We start from the raw sequence: 20,418 nt of genomic DNA, 5'->3' as shown, positions 1-20,418 counted from the left end.
GACTTGATACCCTTTCTATTTGACCACAATTTACAAAATTGTTTGTGTTGTAACTCCTGTTAATTAAATACTACAATCTGGAAACAGCTTTCTAAAACTCCAAGGTGTTTAAGTTGAGGTAAGTTGGAGAAAAAAGTTAATTTTCTTCTGGAAGTATCTTTAGCTATCAACTCATAATATGTTGTTAGAAATTCAGAAATTTTGTTGCGGTTTCTTAGACTAAGTTTCAGAATGCAGAGGAAGGAGATCTAAACAGGAAGGAAATATCTTAAAGGGGAATAAGAAAGTAAATGATATTTATGTCTTCACACATATGCCAACACCTACAAAGTCATACTGATATCCCACTTTGTGGTCTCTTGGGACAATTTTTAGAAGTTTTATAACAGATGGAGTTGAGGAAGTTCATGGTATAAATCCTGATGGTAACAAGGACATGGGAAACATTGCTCTAGTTGAGATTAATTACAGAGCAGATAGTTCCCACTGCAACCGCAAAGGGAAGACCAACTGCCTAACTGCCTGATAGAAGTGCAGGAAAACCCATCGGCCCTTACGGACAGAACTTGCTTTGCATTTAAAACCCTGACATGCTAAGTGACGCAATCCTGTTCTAAATTAATAACCACGGTGTTTGAGTTTGATATCAGGACAGTCAATAGCTCAAATCTTGTTTAGTAAACTTACTTTGTATGCTAATTAAATGTAGTTTAGGGAAGTTTTATTTTTCCCAAAGAAAATGGCTGACTACGATGTCACATTGAACAAAATGGGCCCCTGTGAGTAATTAGAATAGTGCCTGTGAGTTGATTTGCTTGACAAGATTCTAAATGTAAAGGCCACTTGAAAGTGGAATGTTAAATACCAAAGACTTAGTGCCATAGCAGAAGACACAGCTTCTGAAGACAAAATAGAAACATGAAGGATTGTCTACGTGTTCATGCTTTCACAGTGATGAAAAGAATTAAGATTAAGTAGAAACTAAGGGAGAATGGAAATAAAAATATATGGTTTAAAATAAAAGAAAAAAATGTATGTTTTGGAGTAACATATTATAAAAGTTTTCTTTCTTAATTAATTTGTTAATTATAAGGCCCAATACTTTTTTTTTCAATGACACACTTACTACTGAACACAATATATAGTAGGATCTGATCATCTGAGTTTCTGACTGAGGGAAATATCTATTTGTTGTTATTGATAATATGGCCTTTGAATGGAAATGCTTTTTAATTTATATGTTGTTAAAAATAATAGAATACTATTGTATTATAGAAGGAAAGTACATAAAGTTCAAATTTTAAATTCTATAAATAAAGATTTTGGGGGACAAACATTACACATATATAAATATAATTATATATATATATATATATATATATATATATATACATGTATATATATCCAAAAGGTGTATATGTATGTATATATATATAAAGGATTTTCATATTTCATAATATATTAATTTGTATAAAGTCTATGACTACTTTCACATACAAAGACAATGTTGAGTAAAACTGATTATCAATGAATAAGAATGGTGTCTTTCAATTTCAATTGGTAGACTGTACGCTTAACACCACAAGAGTTTTTAGCCCAGAACAACATACACTCAATAAACCCACACATGCACGTACACACACAAACACGAACACACACATGCAAGTACACAATATTTACACACAGGTGCACATTCACACAGTGCTATCTGAGAACAGAAAACAAATAGTTGGTCTCTGCATTACATGACTGATACTTTAAATTCTTATGAATCTTCCATTCTTGTGGACAACTGTAGAAGCTCAAAAGAAACTCAAACCATATAGAGAAGATAGAAGAGAACACAATCATCAAGATTTCAGAAATCAAAAAATTAAATGCCAAGGGAAATAACTACATGAAGACTATAATAGCACTCTCTTTATAAGAGGAATTTTCAGTGAGACTCAGTGAGAAAATTTGCCAGACTGTTGCTAGTTTGGAGAACTGGAGGAGTTTAGTAAGTTAAATTTCAGGAAGAAATGGGCAAATACTGTTTAGACCATTGTAATTTTACCTTAAATCCTTAAGACCAATATATTTATAAAGATAAATTATTGTAAATTGTATATGAATCTATTATGCAAATGAGGTCAATGTAGTTTTGCTGTCTATCAGTCACAGAACTTAAATTGACAATAAAATGGGATTTTATGTTGTTTTGGTTATATTTCCCATTGTTGCAACAAAAACCTGACTGCACTGGTTAAGTAAAAAAGGAAATGTTTATTTTGGCTCACAGTTTGCAGATGCAATCCTCTGTATGGAGACGTCAGAGCAGTAATGTTGAAAGGAGCTCGTCAGATTGTCTTCACAAAAAACATAGATAAGGGCTACTATGAGCTGGTTTCTTTATTCTGACCAGAATCCAATCAGGCAATGGTGCTACTTCTATTTAGGATGGGTTTTCCACTTCAATTAACCACATATAAACACTCCCTCATACATTTTCAGGGATTGGTTACCATGGTGATTCTACATTCCTTCAAGTTTATAACCAAGGTTAGCCAATCCATATAGCATGCAGTCTAATTTCCCCTGTGGTTGAGAAACATTTCCCACGGCTTCACCCCATACATGCATACATTTCAAATGGTTCTTAATCTCGCAAAATAAACACTGAGGAGTATATTATTCAAATTCATCAACTAAGCAGGTTGGATCTCAACAACTATTTATTTAGAAATAATTTTTTAGAAGAGTGATGTCCACAGATTCATTTTGGTTCAGTCTCAAAGATTTAAAGCTAGCATAGTATCTTTAGCTCCAGACCCTGTGTTCTAACATCTTATGGTTTTACTTAATCAAACATTTTGGCTGACATTTTGCATCTTTAGTGGTGACCTCTGCCTATATACTGTGATCTAGAAGTAATCTGATTAAAGGAAAGACTCTGGACTTTGATATAAACCACAATTTGTACAATAGTCTACAAATGTAGCTCTACGTCCTAAGAGTTTTTGTTATTAGTTTGTGTTTTTGTTGGGGTAGGGATTTGAATATATTTCTCAGAATGTTTGCTATATACCCCACTCAGTCAATCCTTAAAAATCTGTCTTTATATTAGAAATTTGTGTTTATCTACTTTTTTAAAAATTCAATTTCGAGTTCCTTGATTTAGAATCTATAAGTAGGTTAAAGGATAAAGCCCAAAACTATCTGTAAGTTTCTGTTCTCTATGATTTCTAAATTTTAGAATGTTTTTCTTTATTATCTTAAATCACTGAGTAAATTAAGAAGTCTAAATTAAGAGTTCAATTCCTTTTGTCATTAGCGAGATTGATAATGGGTTGAAATGCTTTGCTAATTGATTCTCTTTGGATTCTTTGAACCCATAACTCTAAGCCTTCTGAATGAATCACTGTTCTAATCACATTATATTTCATACATGCATAATGCTATCATGAGATGTTAAGAAAAAGCTCCTGCTGAAATAGACTTGATGGCTTTCACGTGGAGCCTGGAGTAGGGTTTCTGCCCTTCGTGTGTTTTCTGTTCTAACTCCGGGGTATGTGCCAGATTATTTTGTACCTGTATAGCTAGCTTCCTCTTCTGCATGTAGAGATCATAGTGGCACAACTTTAACACAGAATTACAATAAAGAATTTACCATTTAAAGTATTTGCAATTATTTCAGCATTGCCCATTGCTTATGAGTAGTTTTATTTTCTTTAAACTTATCATTAGTCATCTGATCCCAGGCAATCAGGTTAACCAGATATAGTCATGAATCTGTTAAGAGAGTCCTTTGTCCCTTACTGTCTTTTTTTTTTTCAATTATTTTCACCTAAAATATAAAATTTGGCTTCTTTAGAATCCAGTTCAGATTTAAGCAGAAGTAAATAGAAAAAGAACTAGTGTTTTTCTTTATTTGTAGTATGAATATCATACGAGAATTAACAAATGACTGATTAAATCTCATCAGCATATAATTATTCTACCCAATAAGTGAATAAGTAATAAAATCATCATTTTATATATCACCCGAAGGGCTGAACGTTGAGTGTCATTATCAGTACTGGCCCGAATCATAGAAGGCAGATATTATACTCTGCCTTTGAAGGCACATAACACTATTCATGAAGTTCACTTGTGGCCAAACAAACTTGAATGGACACTTCAGCTCTAAATCTGCTAGACTCAAGAAAGAAAAGATCATAAATATCATTTAGACACATCAATGTAACTGCAAATAAAAGATTATAGTTGGAGTGGTATAATAGGAACATATACTGGGCCTAATCAGATGGGAACTTGGCTCTATACATTTGCCATGCAAAAATGCCAGCAAACAGCAACAGAAATAACTCTGAGTTGACTGACCTGTTTCTTCTGTGCTTCATTCTTTTATATTTATCTTTATCTTTTTGAGTAGAATGTAAAGAGTTCTGCCTCTTAATTATAATGCTAGTACTAATCTGATAGGATTGTAAGTTCAATTAAAGCCTGGGTTATATAGAAGGAACCTTCCTGAAATGAACAACAACAACAACAACAACAATAAGACAAACAAACATGAATTTCATTTTTTACTAAGATGAATTATAACTCTCAAGTCTAGATTGTGCTTTCATGCTTTGAATAAGTTTATGTTATGTATATCTATTAAATTTACGTAAACTCTGTCCTATAAACCAATAAAGTATTACCATCTAAATGTGGAAGAAATGGAAAAATTCTTTAGAATAAAGTTGAAGAAGAAAAGAGAAATACAATTAAAATTATAATCCTTGCTCCTGCTTGTTTAAAATTGAGTAAAAGTGATAAAATTAATAGGGTTTTCAAATAACAACTCATTGGTTTTAACTGATGTAAGTATGTAGACATCACTCATTGTGTCTCTTAGAAGTCATTTCAGCAAATTTCCAAAATCAAAATATGAAAGCTACAATTTGTATTCTTTTTTTTTCTTTTTGAGACAGGGTTTCTCTGTGTAGCCCTGGCTGTCCTAGAATTCACTCTGTAGACCAGGCTGGCCTCGAACTCAGAGATCCTCCTTCTTCTGCCTCCCAAGTGCTGGGATTAAAGGTGTAGGCCACCACACCCAGCCTACAATTTTTATTCTTAACACAGCTTTCAGAGCATGGGAATTTGAATTTATCAGTGAAAATGATGATGTACCTTGCTAAGTCTACAGTGAATGAGATAAGGTCCATGATGAAAAAAAAAGTCATTAAAAACCGTAATAATAATCATAACTTTATATCCTGCATGACAGGAGGTAATATTCAGTAAATATTCCCTGAATGAAACAATGAAAGTGTGAGCAAAATCAGGAGTGTGGAATATGGATTATGTACTAAGGAAAAGCAGTGGTCAACTCTGTCAATGTGCAATTCAGAAGTTGTAGAAAGATAAGTCATTTAAAGTTAGAAAGAGTGGCTTATCTACTTCTATGTCATTTCCAGTGAGAAAAATTCTAAGTAAAATAAAGATGAAGAGTTTTATAGGGGTTTGAAGGAAATTAAAAAGAAATCATGATTAATTAAAGCTAAGTGAAATAATCTTCTTTATAAATAAGTAGTTGTGATTATTGATGCTTTATCATGGAATGTAACGCTGGTTCCTGGTGAAGAGCAGGTAGCAAGGACAGTGCAGTTTTGCAAATATTCAGTCATGGATGTGACAATATGAGTGTGGTCGTTTTGAATTCCACCTTTACCTTTGTATTAGCATAAAGAACAATACTTATTGTTCTGCATCAATGTATGCAGCCTTCTCTCTGCATTTATTTTTAAACCATTACTTTATTAGTCTGACCTTCTTTACAGTGAAAGAGTACTCCTCTTAAATTTTCATTTATTATCATGGTGAGTTTTATAAAGATGGAACATTGCGAAAGATTGTGTTTTATTGATTGGTGGAGTTGGTGTAGGACTATAAAGCAGTGTGTCAAAGCATTAAATAATATTCTTTTCTGTTCTACCTCGGGCCAGTTTAGAGGTTAAAAGGTATCAAGCAAATGAAATTATAAATCCAGTTTACATAGTTTCCCCAAAGATATTGAACTTCTTTCCTATTATGTATAAATAAAACTCATTATCTATTTTGTTTCAGTAATAATTACAAGGTCCTCCTCTAAGCTATTCTTTACTGTCTCCATTATTCTCTATCCTATAGAATACTCTGAAAAGGCAAGCATATAAATATGATAAAAGAATTAAGCTGTTGAAATAAATTAATTTATTGTGGAACAATGTATTCAAATCTTACTTGCTCGATGGATTTTGCTTTAATGAAATTCTTCAAAGAACAATACATCACGTTCTAAAGATTGAAATTATACATTAAGTGAAATGACTGAATATGTTGTGTCTCAATTTATAGGAAGTTTCGATTGAATAATTAAGCTTTTAAATCATAAAATTTGCATAAAGGATTTTCTTAAAATAAAAGTATTATGTATTGCCACAGTATTCTCTGTTCTTAAATATAAACTACAATAATGTCAAATGAGAAAACCCATTAAGTGCTTCAACTTGTGTAATTCCCTTAGCTTTAAACAATGTTATAAAAATGTATTTTCTATTGAGGCTTTAATCAATTTTTACTTAGTTATTGTGTCATTTTAAAGGTATTTTGAATGAATAAAGGCATGTGTATATGATTTATGAGTTAAATAAATCAGCATAGAAAATTGGAACACTTACATATATTGAATAGTCTTCTACTCATGAAAAACGTGTAAAGAAACAAACAATATGTTTTATTGGCATATCCATTGCTATTTAAGTTTATAAATAAATAATTTTTTTTTGTGAATTAAATATCCAAGCACAATGTTTACCCATGCTTTTCATTAGTACTTGTTATGAAATTTGTTATGGCAGCAAAGTCAGATTGCAAATGATTTTTACACAGTTTGATTAACTTTTAGATTGTCCTTTATCTCTATTCAGCCAAACATGAGCATGTGCCATTACAAATAAAGCCACTAACACAAAAGTTTTAAGATAAATTAAAAAGTATTGGAAACATGGATGTCATGCTTTGTAGGAGATATATCGGTTAACTTAGAAATTTCTATTTCAATAAAACACAATATTTCTCCAGTACATATTATATATTTCTATATAAGTAAATAAATATCAACCTTATTGAATTGAAATTATGTCTAAAGCTTAGCCAAGTTATCCTAGTCTGGTAACTTCTCTTGGATCTTGAGAGGCCCTTTCAGTCTAAATAAGGAGCTCGTTTTACTGACGATCAGAGTTGATGGAGAATATACAGTTTTTTTTTTCAGAGATTTGGTCGCTGAGAGGATCTCTATGTTTTATCCATTGTCCCTACCTGCACCCAGTCACAAATTGGTAGCACTAAGTCAACTCAATTGGTTTAAACATATAAACACATAAAGTTGGTAGGAAAATTTTAGAGGAACAGAGAAAAATTGGAGTGGAAGAAAACGAATGTAGGTTTTGTCAAGACATCATACGCATGCTTGATTATCAAACAACATTTTTTCTAATTTTAAGAAAAAAATTAAAAAGAAGAAATCAATATCAAGATGCATGAATTCTGAAAACCTGGCTTGATTATGGATGCAACTCTACTATACTACATTTAATACATAAATGTGTCCTTGCATTCTTTCATATTTTTATTGTAAAACTTCATACTCACCTCTTATAATAAATATACAAATACTTCAAAAGCCATCTAAAATAAAGACATTGGATACTATAATAATTTAACTCTATTTGTAGTTGATAAACTTTGATATGAGCCTTTTTAACATCATAATTGTATGACCATTTCTTCTGTCCTTGTCCTCCCTAGAACCTTCCAAACACCCTTATTTGCTCTCTTTCAAATTCATAAACTGGTTTTTCATTGACTCTTATTATGTATGTATAACAGTATGACAGTATGATAGTATGACTTATGTATGTATGTATGTATGTATGTATGTATGCATGTGAATGTGTGTGTGTGCATATATATTTCTAAATATAACCTAATTAGTCTTAATACTGTAATTCTTGTATTTTCAGTGCTAACCATCTATCTGGTATTGGATAAATAATTGTTCTGTTCTTCTACGGAAAGATAACTTTTCCTACTCAGCCTTCCTCAGTTGCGTGAATTCTTTGTGAAATATTGAAGTCTTGCAGGCTTTTCATTTCTGCTTTGGCATGTATATTTTTGTTGTTTTGTCTAGTTATGTTTAGAAAATCATGTTAGTGAGATTTTTTAAAATATTTTTTATTATGTATTTTCCTCAATTACATTTCCAATGCTATCCCAAAAGTCCCCCATACCCTCCCCACCCATTCCCACTTTTTGGCCCTGGCATTCCCCTGTACTGGGGCATATAAAGTTTGCCTGTCCAATGGACCTCTCTTTCCAGTGATGGCCGACTAGGCCATCTTTTGATACATATGCAGCTAGAGTCAAGAGCTCCGGGGTACTGGCTAGTTCATAATGTTGTTGGACCTACAGGGTTGCAGATCTCTTTAGCTCCTTGGATACTTTCTCTAGCTCCTCCATTAGGGGCCCTGTGATCCATCCAATAGCTGACTGTGAGCATCCACTTATGTGTTTGCTAGGCCCCGGCGTAGTCTCACAAGAGACAGCTATATCTGGGTCCTTTCAGCGAATGCTTGTTAGTGTATGCAATGGTGTCGGATACAGAATCTCAAACCACATTCTCTGATGGAGGGGCTCATATACTCTTTCTGCTCCCTCTTCCACAGTGTTATTTGAGACTTAAGGAAAACAACCTGTAACTCATGTAAGTCTATGTATATAGATTCCATGGCTACCCATCTCAAATTCTAACTCTTGGCATGAAAATCCACATCTTTCTGACTTGGTCAGGGTTGTCCAAAGGCTCCTAAAATGTATAGACTATTGCTATTGCCCTTGGTTGTCCCCAGATTTGTAAGGTTAAAAAACCCTATTGATAAAGGCACCATGAACTTTAGACATAAACTTTGGAGTCCTATGAACTGAAATTAAGTTGAGTATACCATCCTTAAGAACTAATTTATGAGCTCCCTGAGACCTAACCGCCAATCAAAAACAATAACAAAACAAAACAAAACAAAAACACATGGTGGGATGCATGGTTCTAGCTGCATATGTAGCAGAGGATGGCCTAGCTGGTCATCAATGGGAGGAGAGACCCTTGGTCTTGAGAAGACTCTATGCCCCAGTACAGGGGAATGTCAGGGTCAGGAAGTGGGAGTGTGTGGGTTGATGAGCAGGGAGAGGGGATAGGGGGTTTTCAGAGGGGAAAGTAGGAAAGGGGATAACATTTGAAATATAAATAAAGAAAGTATCTAATAAAAATAATAAAAAAAATATTGAACATAATTAGTCATCAGAGAAATAAGTGTATTCTATTTACTAAAAAGAAAGAAAGAAAATTTTTAAAAAGGTGCCATGTGAGCTGCAAGTTTCCACAAAAGGGAAGAAACTAAGTCTTCCCTAGCTATGGTGTCTGTTGAATTTCAGGCCTATGGGACGTGTGTGTGTGTGTGTGTGTGTGTGTGTGTGTGTGTGTGTGTGTGTGTGTGTGTGTTCATGTGTGTGTTTTCTTCCTATTTTCTTCAAGCATTTTTTTCAGTGACTTGTTCTTCAGCCTTTTAGGTGAAACAGCAGTGAAGCTGAGTTGGAACATATGTATCTTGTATTTATCTAACTATTACTTAGTTTTCATATAAGCAAAAATTAGAGGACACAATATTCAACATCTTTTCAACTATGGTGAAGGGTAATGCTATGTTATAATAGTCCAGATAGCTCTGTTTTAAATGACTTTTATTGTCCTTTTCGGAAACCAACCCACATCTAGACTTGCTAAAGCTGCTACAGTTCAGCAGCTTATCACTACAAGAATTTATTGCATTTCAACTAGACTAGAATATAGATGATAATTTTGTTTTGCTTGCTGTTGTTGTTTTTTAGTCTTTTTTAAAAAAAATGTTTGAGCAGATAAGTTCTTTGTTACTTGCCGTGCATCTATTTACGGGATTGCATCATGCTCTTTAGGACATGCATCAGGGATTAGTTTATGATATAAACTTTTAAAATAAAGCTTGAGTAGGGTGACACTTGCTTCATTTTAATTGTGGGGCTCTTCAAAGTGAATCCTCGGGGTATCTGTTAAAAATGTTCATTGGCAACGTAGATCATTGGGAGAAGTGTGCATGATGCAAAAAATTACTTGATTTGGCCTGCTTGATTTCTATCTATCTATCTATCTATCTATCTATCTATCTATCTATCTATCTATCTATCTATCTATCTATCTATCTGTCTGTCTGTCTGTCTGTCTGTCTGTCTGTCTGTCTGTCTGTCTGTCTGTCTGTCTGCCTATCTATCTATCTATCTATCTATCTATCTATCTATCTATCTATCTACCTACCTATCTATAGAAAGAAATTTCTGGCTCTTTCTTCATGGATAGGCTATTTTGCTTTGGGCCACAGAAACTAACAATGATACACCAGTTGTCTTAAAATATTAAAAAATATTCTGACATTTCTAGATTTTACCAGCTCAAAATAAAATTATTCAAGGGACGGTGTTCCTCTGATACTCTAAGCAGAATCCTTAGTGCATCTCCAGAGTTTTGGCAGTAGCTGAAAATTTCTGGCATGCTGATATGTGATTCCAGTCTTGCCTCCTTCTTCACAAATTGCCTATGCTTTATCTACACACTATCTTGTAAGGACACTAACCTCAGAAGATCAGTGGTTTATCCAGTGCAATATTCCCCCTTGTTGACAAGTTACTACTGCACAGATAATCTTCCTTATAACCTCATATTCCTAGGAACAAAGAGTTCACATTTCCACATGTATTTCCATAGGTCTTGCTTTCAGGTGCTTTACTCGATCTGGAAACAAAACTCAAGAACTAAACTCTTTCCTGATGATTTTTTTATATGAGGTAGATTGTAGCCATCTAGAGACCAATGGGGTTTTTAAGGACAGGGTTGTGAACAGTGCTTTTTCTTTGCAACTAAAATTAAGGTTGGTTGTGAACTATGTCAGTGCTGGTAACCAAACCTAGGTCCTTTGTAAGAGCCCTACATGTCCTTAACCATGAAGCCATCTCTTGTCTCTTGTGTACCATTTTTTAAGTGTCGAAGGTTGTTTCTAATCTCAAATATATATTGGTTATTATAGAGCCCATTCATGCCTGTTTGTTAATATATGAAAATGAAAATATTTGGTTCTTAAAGTATGAATTTTTAAATAATAGTTAATTTATTAATCTATAATTCCATTTATAATATATATTAACATAACTCTAAGTAGCACAGCGACAAAGCTTATTCATTGTGAAGTGCATAGAGTAGTAGATATGTCTTCATAGAATTTAGAGAGAGACATTATAGCAAGATTGTCTGAAAATCAGTTGATACATATTTCACAAATAGAAATGGGGAAAAGAGCCTATCTTCAGAGATTCGTTAATACAATGAAAATAATTTTAATATTAAATAATACTATGTTGTCACAAAGCATTAATTGTGTCCATTAAATGTACAGTGGTGTCACACAGTGTTGACAATCTTCTGATAATATTCTGGTATGTTATATCCATAAGGTTTATAGTCATTGATCCCTAATACCTGCCAAAGTAGAAAACAAAATGTAAAAATGCACTCAAAATAATTATCCAGAACTCAGGGTTGATTGGTTCTATCAAATTTTTCTTGTTAGGTGGTCTTACTGGGCTATTTTGAATTGTCTTCTATGGCCTAATATTTTCTCCAAAGTATGCTTTAGTACTATTTGCCGTGGCTCTATTGTGGTTTACCAGTAAAATAATAATTTTCTATCTTGACTTTTCAAGAGTGTATGATATCAGTAATTCAGATGAAAATGGATGCAAGAATTTGAGATTTGTGGTCAAGATTAAATATATCTTTTAGTGTTGATAAGTGCAGGTGAAACACCATGGGTATTTTGGAGGACAGAGCCCTTTTCACATTTCTAATTGCATTAGAGAAAAATAACGTTCATGAATCAAGATCAACGTATTGACCCCTTCTTCTCCCTTTTCACTCTGTGCAATTTAGGAGCGTGTTCCCGACAGTCCCTCGCCTGCTCCATCTCTGGAGGAGGGCCGGAGGCCCGGCAGCCACCCATCCTCACACCGCAGCAGCAGTGTGTCCAGCTCCCCGGCGCGGACTGAGAGTTCTTCCGACAGAATCCGTAGGTTTTATATTTCTGCTTGTCACCATCTGAAACTTTATTAGGTGCAGCTGGGCCTTCTAATCAAAGTTCCCTCATTCCAAATGGATCTCAAATGTATCATGCACCGAAGCTCCCTAGCCATAGCCATCCCTCAGAATTATGTGTCCCAGTGTGGAATGCTATGAAGGATGACGCGACATTAACAGGTTCTGATATAACATCCCTTCTTTGATACTACACAGAAATATTTGAGCTATGAAACAAGAAAAAGTAAGTAATTTTCCAGATGAGTTTCTGAAGTACACAACCAATTCCCAGCTATCTGACACCTAAGTAAATGGTTTCTGGTTTATTCAAGTGCATTTCTTCAATGAAAACTGCTATTTTTACAGTTCATCAGATTTTAACACCCCCCCCTTTTTTTTAATAAAAAATACTCCCAAGTACATATAGAACAAATCAAATTAAGCACAGTAAATCTGGAAAATCCAATACTTTGCCATTTAGATGTTCACTGAATTAAACGATTTTAATTTTAGGATTATGGTCAGGAATAAAAAGTAGTATATAATTTTCTAATAGTACCTACATCAGATGGCTCCCAGAGATCTGTCATGCTAGCTCCAGAAGAACCAAAGTTTTCTTTTTCTTTTTCTTTTTATTATTAGATATTTTCTTCATTTACATTTCAAATACTATCCCCAAAGCCCCCTATACCCTCTCCCTGCCCTGCTCCCCAACCCACCCACTCCCACTTCCTGGCCCTGGTGTTCTCATGTACTGGGCTATCTAATCTTCGCAAGAACAAGGGCCTCTCCCCCATTGATGACCGACTAGGCCATCTTCTGCTACATATGCAACTAGAGACAAAGCTCTGGGAGGTACTGGTTAGTTCATATTGTTGTACCTCCTATAGGGTTGCAGACCCCTTTAACTTCTTGGGTACTTTTTCTAGCTCCTTCATTAGGGGCCCTGTGTACCACCCAATAAATGACTGTGAGCATCCTCTTCTGTATTTGCCAGGCACTGGCATAGCCTCACAAGAGAGAACTATGTCAGGGTTCTGTCAGCAAAATCATTCTGGCATATGCAATAGAGGAGATTTCACCAATAAAATCATAGAAAAATTATCATGTTAGTATTATTATAGTATTATTTTATATGGTATAGATATTTTGCACTTAATGACTTATTTAAATAACATTTTAAAAAGCAAAATTATTTTCAATCATGCAATATACTATGGGATATAATAGTATAGGGATACTGAAACGTGATATCAGTTTATTAGTTACAGAAAACTGTACTGATTTTATCAGGTAGTTAGAAAATCACTCCTATTAAACTGACACTGTTAAAGGGCTTTGTTGAGAACACAAGTTTCCCATATGGGGGAAGTTCATTTGCTAAAGAGAAAACCTGATGCCCTAGAATAAATATTGAATATTTTATTGGTATTGGTTACACTAACATCGACAGGCCACAAATTCTAACCATGGAAACGGGTTTAATTTATGTGACATTAAATATAGTAAAGTGGTATTATTTTTGGTCTTTATTGCTCATCCTTATCCATCTCCCAGTAATTTTACTAAAGGATTGTGATATTAAATTTGGGTATTATGTGTTTATGGTTTTTTTTTTTTGTTGTTGTTCTAAAAACAGTTCAATGGATAGATGTTAGCCACATTTTCTGATGTTGTTATATTTGTTCTTTGTTTCGGGGTTGACAGCTGTCCATCAGAATGGCCTGTCCATGAACCAGATGCTTATGGGTTTATCCCCAAATGTGCTTCCTGGGCCAAAGGAGGGGGATTTGGCTGGTCATGACATGGGGCATGAGTCAAAACGGATCCACATTGAAAAAGGTAATTTATGATTCTGTGCCCTTTCTTTTGTTCTGGAAATGAAGTATGGCATCTATTTCTGTACTAGTAAAATAAGATAAATATTTTAAATGCACACTGTTAATAAAATATTAGGCCTGCTCAACAAAAGGTGTCTGAATACAGATCTGCTACTTTCCTGTTGCACAGTGGTAAGTGACAATTTAATTTTCACAACATACTTACGAGTGAACTATATGTTTCACTCCTATTTTTTATTTATTAATGTATTATTTGTGTTTCATGATGTATCCAAAGCCATTATATTTTACTTAGCATGACAGAACATAAAACAGATCACAGAAATTCTATTTTGATTTAAAGATATATGATCTTTAAGTATTTCAGGATATTCAAGTGAATCTTTGTAGTCATTTCAAAGGGTGTAGGAAACAGGGTGGATAGCTCAGTCCTACAAGGACTTGTTTTGAAAATATTAGTTTCTGAGTTCCATCACCAGAAAATAACCCAAAAAAGTCTAAGGACGTGATGATTGTGTGCTTGTGTCTAAAAACTGAGCAGAAGGAGACTTGAGTTTTACTAGTGATTTCTGACAAGCCAGCCTCTTCTTTTAGTGTGTTCTAGTTCCCAGTGATATTCAGTCTCAAAATGAAGGCTGTTGGTTACTGAGAAAGACAAAACAAAGCAAGCAAGCAAACAAACAAACAAAAAACACCTATGCTCAACTTCTGGCCTCCCCACATTTGTGCCATGTGCATATGACCCCACATACATAAATATGTACCTGCTTACATATGAACACACACACATACAAAGAAGCATCAACCCATATATCCACACATACACACAAACACAAACATCCCAGCAGTAACAAAGCCTAGGGTCTGCAAAGATACAGATTTCCTACTAAAGTATTTCTATATAGATCTAATCCAATTTTAAAACCAAAGTGCTAGGAATGTACTTGTGAATTTTCTAATCTGGGAAGAAATTTCATTAGAAAATTGAAATGTTATTTTGCTATGCATATTAAATATGTATTCTAAAACTGTAAGTGCATATTCTCATATGTGAGTACATATAACAAGTATTGTGTTGTACCTATAGAAGCCTGCTCACTTGCTGTCAACTTTCATTCTTTGTTAACTTTTTTTTAATTTCTGAGATTTTGATATTATGATGTCTTTTTACTTTCCCTTTCCCCCTCCACACTCTCCCACACCCCTCTGAACTTTTTCAAATTCATGGTGGCCAGTGTTTTTTTTTAATATATATTATATAAATTGTTCAAATTTTACACATGTAAATTACTTGATTGGCTATTTTTGATATAAATCAAACAACTTTGTTTTGCCCAAGAATAACACACAGTACTTCTATAGCATGAACATGATATGAGGTTTAGTCCTATCCATCATAGGAGAAATGAAATAATTCAATTGTCAAGTTTACAAAGGGTGTTGAAAGTTAGATTTTAAGTAGTTCAAAATGCTTTTAAAAAATTGAGAAAGCCTGGAGAACAATAAAAATGCTTAGAGAATATTTTCCTAAAATAGATTACATCCTTACTTACTCCCTTAGGAATAAAGAATGTAATTATTTAAAAAAAAAACTACAAACTCTTCAAATATTTACAAATAAGGCTCTCTGTTCTTTGGAACTTCCATGAGAATATCACCCTGTTAAAGTGGAAATACATTTGAGAAACAGCCACCTGAGCAAACTTTTCTATGATTTACTGTGTATGATCACTGTGTGTATACACACTGGCTATTATACTATTACAACTTTAGTGGAGTATATATGGCACATCACCAAGTCCCAGGCCCTCTAGATTTCTAATTCCAATTTTCCATGCATTCTTCATTCATATACCATGAAGAACATTCATGGTATATGTTCTGTATCATTCATATTTAATAAAAGTTTATCATAACTCAATTATGAACGTTGTCATATTAGGGAAACAATTTGTAAAATTAAGTTCTTCAGTAATATTTAATATAAAATTAATTGGATAATAAAGAAGTAAATTTTTTGCAAAGATTCAGCAACTGAGTAAATCTCTTAAGAAAATAAGTGACTATTTTCTCAATTTTCCAAGAATACTGTTTAGCTAGTTCAATGTAAAAACTATGAGGAGCCTGTAGATATGCCTCAGCCAGTGGGCACTATTTTAAACACAGTGGCTCTGATTTGACCACTGAAACTCGTATTATGGAAGGAGAATCCCAGTCTTGGAAATTTGTTCTCTGATTTGCAAATATTCTCACTGACATGACACACAGAGACACATAATAAATAAAATATGTTTAAAGAGAAACAGATATGGGAAATTAACTGGTAATATACAATGGATATCAATATAATGAGTTAAATTATTTTCAATAATATTGGTATGAAACGCTGGGAATTAAACTATGAAATCTAGAGAGAGTGATAAAGGGACATTGCTTGACTGCTCTTCCAGATGTCCTGAGTTCAATTCCCAGCAATCACATGGTGGCTCACAACCATCTATAATGGGATCCGATGCCCTCTTCTGGTGTTTCTAAGAACAGTAACAGTGCACTCACATACATAAAATAAATCTTTTTAAAAAAAGAGTTTTTCTAGACTACTGATTAGTTGTTGTAATTATTGTATTAATATTATAGAATATTTTTAAATGTTCTATTCTTTTGTATATTCCTAAGTCCACAAATTTACTATAACATTTGTCTTCTCCTGTGGAAATTATTTATTATTGCACTTTTTCTTTGTGAATAAGCTCTGAGTCATCTGAACATATACAGTAATTGTAAATAAACCAAGTTGTCTATGTAATTATACTATGTGGTTTGAATTGGTAGAGAATAACAAGAAATAGAAAAGAAGAGTGAAGCCAAAAATGGTTATTGCATTCTTTAAATAGTAAAGTAAAAGTCAAAAATGTCTTTCTTTGGTAGTGTGATTATCTTAGAGTGTTCTAACTATGAATACATATGGCACCTTACTGTTTTGCTAAAGTTACTATTGTACTGGGGTTTTCTAAATCTTTTCTCTCTCAGAACACAGATCTTAACCAAATCCCAAGTGTATCTCAATATTTTATCTACAAAATTAACTGTTTAGCATTCTGACTGGGTATATGAAACTACCATTGATTTCAAATCATGGAAATTTTAATAGATGTTGTTATAATTATAGTGTCTTGTTTTATGTTGCTCTTTCTCTTAGATGAATTCTATCTCTTTCATCTACTTCCAGCATACTGAATTAATTGTAAATATTCATGGGCTTTCTAGATTGATAGAGTCTGCTAAATTAAAAATTGTTTTTTTCATGACTCCATTTATCATATCCCTCACAATAGCCCTGTAACTTTCTTACTACTCATATCTCTACTGAACAAGTAACTTTATTTAGAGAAATCTGTAGAAAAATTAATTATATATTCATGTCATTTTCAGGTTGAACTTTTTATGTGCAATTTGCTTTCTAACAACTAAATCATTCAAAGGGCAATAATTCCTAGGAAAACATTGATGCTTTGCATAGATAGAAAAATTCATTTTGTGCCCCAAATGATTTGGTGTGAAGTCTTAATCATCAATAACTTTGAACATGTGTGTCTTCCTTAATAAGAAAAACCCATTGCCTATAATACATGCTACCAAAAAAAAGTCAAAAAAAAAAAAAAACAATTCATGATCAGTTTACGGTTAGAAGCCATATAAACTCAGAGTTCAGGAAACAAATAGCTGAGTAAGTGCTCTCATTTATTATTATTTATTTGCATAAAGAAGACTCCAATGGAAATTTAAGCCTTGAGAAGGTTTAATTAAACCACATTTAAAATATTAAAAATGAAAAATTGTTTTATATTGAGAAGTATAGACATTTAAACTTCATGTGGAAATCACAGGCAAAATGAGAAATGTTTATGAAGATTATAAGTTTTTATTAAAGTCAAGAGTTTGTAAAAGAAACTCCGATGCTTCAAAAGGAAAGGCTAAAAAACAGTTACAGTGTTCTTCTAAAAATTATTTCTGTAATTATTAAGATCATAATATAATTATATTATTTACCCATCTCCTTTCTTCCTCCAAACCCTTCCATATTCTCTCCCTTGTCTTCTGTCACTCTCTTTCAAGTTCATGGCCTCTTAATATTAGCTGTAGTTACAGTCATATTATATATCCAAAATATATAAATAGAATCTACATCTTCTAACATTTAATACTATCACAAGTTCTCTGGAGCTTTATGGGTTTAGAAAAACCAGGGCTCTTTCCCATCTGAGTAGAAATTGATCAACAGATATTAAATAGGACAGGTTTACATGATTCTCACTGCTTTCATGACTTGGGTCTTAGGATCTTGACTAGAATTTATGTGGGGTTAAATACATGACAAATACACAGACAGAAAACTGGGGTAGGTTGGTCTGGGTTCTCAGATGAAGATGCTGCGTCATCGCAGAAGCTCAGCATATATTTTATAGAGATAAGAAGAGAGAGGCAGGCGGCATTATGGTATATGCTAAGTAAGAAGGCAAGACCATTGCAGATAAATAGAAATTGGGTTAGTATATACTGCTGGATAAGGGTGCAAATTCAGCTACTACTCTTAGGAGCAGACTTTGTGTGGAATCAGACTTCAGGATGTGAGCATCTGTGGGGATAAAGCTATGTGGGAATGTTTTCTATACAGACTATTGATATCCACACAGTGACTGATAGAGGCATTTGCCATCCCTCAAAGCCATTCTAGGGAAAGACTTTCCAGCTTTGATAGAATGGAGGCTTTGGGGTCCTTGACAGGGCTGTGCATACCCAATAGCACACATTCAGTTGGGACTTCACAAGTTCTCTATATTAGTAAATTTAGTTCTTAGATCATTCTACTATGATGTGACTATGAATAAATATGCATTAAGGCACAAATGTATAAAATAAACCAAGACAGTACATTTCTGCTTGTCCTCTTCTCTTCTCTGTTCCCTATTTCCTGTCCCTTCTTGTCTACCTCTCTTCTTCTCACTTCTTCCCTTTCTTCTTGTCCCTCCTTAATTAAAATATTTCTTTCACTTGTTTTTTTAATTTCCTTTCTCAAATCTGCTTTTATCAACACAATGTGGAATACTTTTGGTTCTGAGAAATAGAATACTTTCCCTCACTTGTGTCTTCTGCAGGGAACCAACATTTTAGGAGCAGGAAAAATTTGAGGAAGGTTGTTAAGGAGACTTGTATCAGGCCATTGAACATTTTCTTTGTGGGAAACTTTGTCTATCACTGTTCAAGATGCCCAGAAATTTTTGTCCTCGTATAAAAGGAATTTGTTTGGCACTGTGAATTAGAGGACAAGGTGTGAAATGTACCAACACAGATTAAAACATGTCCATACCTAAATTTTCTTTCTCAAGTAATTTATTCTGTACTGTAGTTCTTACATATATTTTTTTCCAAAGCTGGCTAAACATGACTTATCTCAAGTTTCTTAAAATATGTTTTAATTCCTTTGCATATTTTTCATTGTTTTAAACAATGTGATTTTAAAACATACTATTACTTTAAGATTTTTATCTTCAAAAATGACTTTCTTCTTTAAAATGATAGATTGCCATTACACTAATTAATAGTAATAATACATTCTAACCTATTAGAATTTTATTATCTCATGTAGTTATCACATGGATTTGTCTAGATTAAAAGTCCTTTCTCTGTAGAATCTCCAATGTTTTCACACTTTTAACACATATTACAGTTTGAATTGTACATTCACTATGTGAGGTCCAGCATCAAATTCAAGCCATAAGATCTGGCTGCAGCTGTCTTTACCCACTGAAACATTCTACTGGCCATAGAGATTATTATTTCATCTGAGGCACTCTTATGACTCTTGTCATACTGCACATTAATTTGCTGAAATTATTTTTGTTGTTACAAACATGGTGTACATTATTCCTTTGATTAGACTTTTTAATAACTTCTCATTTCTAAGTACTTAGATCAAGCATCCTTCAGTTACAAATGGCATCTTTTTACCTTCTTAAAGTATGTTTGTTTTTATTATTATATTCATATAATGCATTTGTGTAAAATACTCATTCCCTACTGCCTCTTCACCCCAAATTCATGTATTTTCTTTTTAATTTTACATATCCAAAAGTTCATTCAGTGCTACATCTATATGCAGTGTTTAGGGCCATTAACTGGAGTATGGGTAGGCTTTAGAGACCCACATTCCTAAGGTTAGGATTTTTTTAGTTCTTTTCGATCCATGCTTGGATTTTGACTATCTTCATTTTCTGTCTATCTTGACAATGCATTTGAAGTCACAGTAAGTCTACTTGTGTAACTGTATGGTCATGTCCACTACCTCTGACTCTTACA

At 33.4% G+C, this 20,418-nt stretch overlaps 1 protein-coding gene across 2 annotated transcripts in view; it reads left to right on the top strand.

The window, feature by feature from the left end:
* Positions 1-20,418, top strand: part of Dach1 (dachshund family transcription factor 1) — a 382,920-nt gene that overhangs the window by 254,403 nt on the left and 108,099 nt on the right. For both annotated transcript variants that reach the window (NM_001038610.2, NM_007826.3), the window contains 2 exons: positions 12,077-12,212; positions 13,928-14,062. In NM_001038610.2, the coding sequence (NP_001033699.1) occupies positions 12,077-12,212; positions 13,928-14,062 (271 nt within the window). The remainder of the gene's footprint in view (positions 1-12,076; positions 12,213-13,927; positions 14,063-20,418) is intronic.

Source organism: Mus musculus, chromosome 14 (assembly GCF_000001635.26).
Source record: "Mus musculus strain C57BL/6J chromosome 14, GRCm38.p6 C57BL/6J".
NCBI classification, from domain to species: domain Eukaryota; kingdom Metazoa; phylum Chordata; class Mammalia; order Rodentia; family Muridae; genus Mus; species Mus musculus.
The sequence above is the reverse complement of the archived record's forward strand: the minus strand, read 5'-3'. Positions and strand labels throughout refer to the sequence as shown.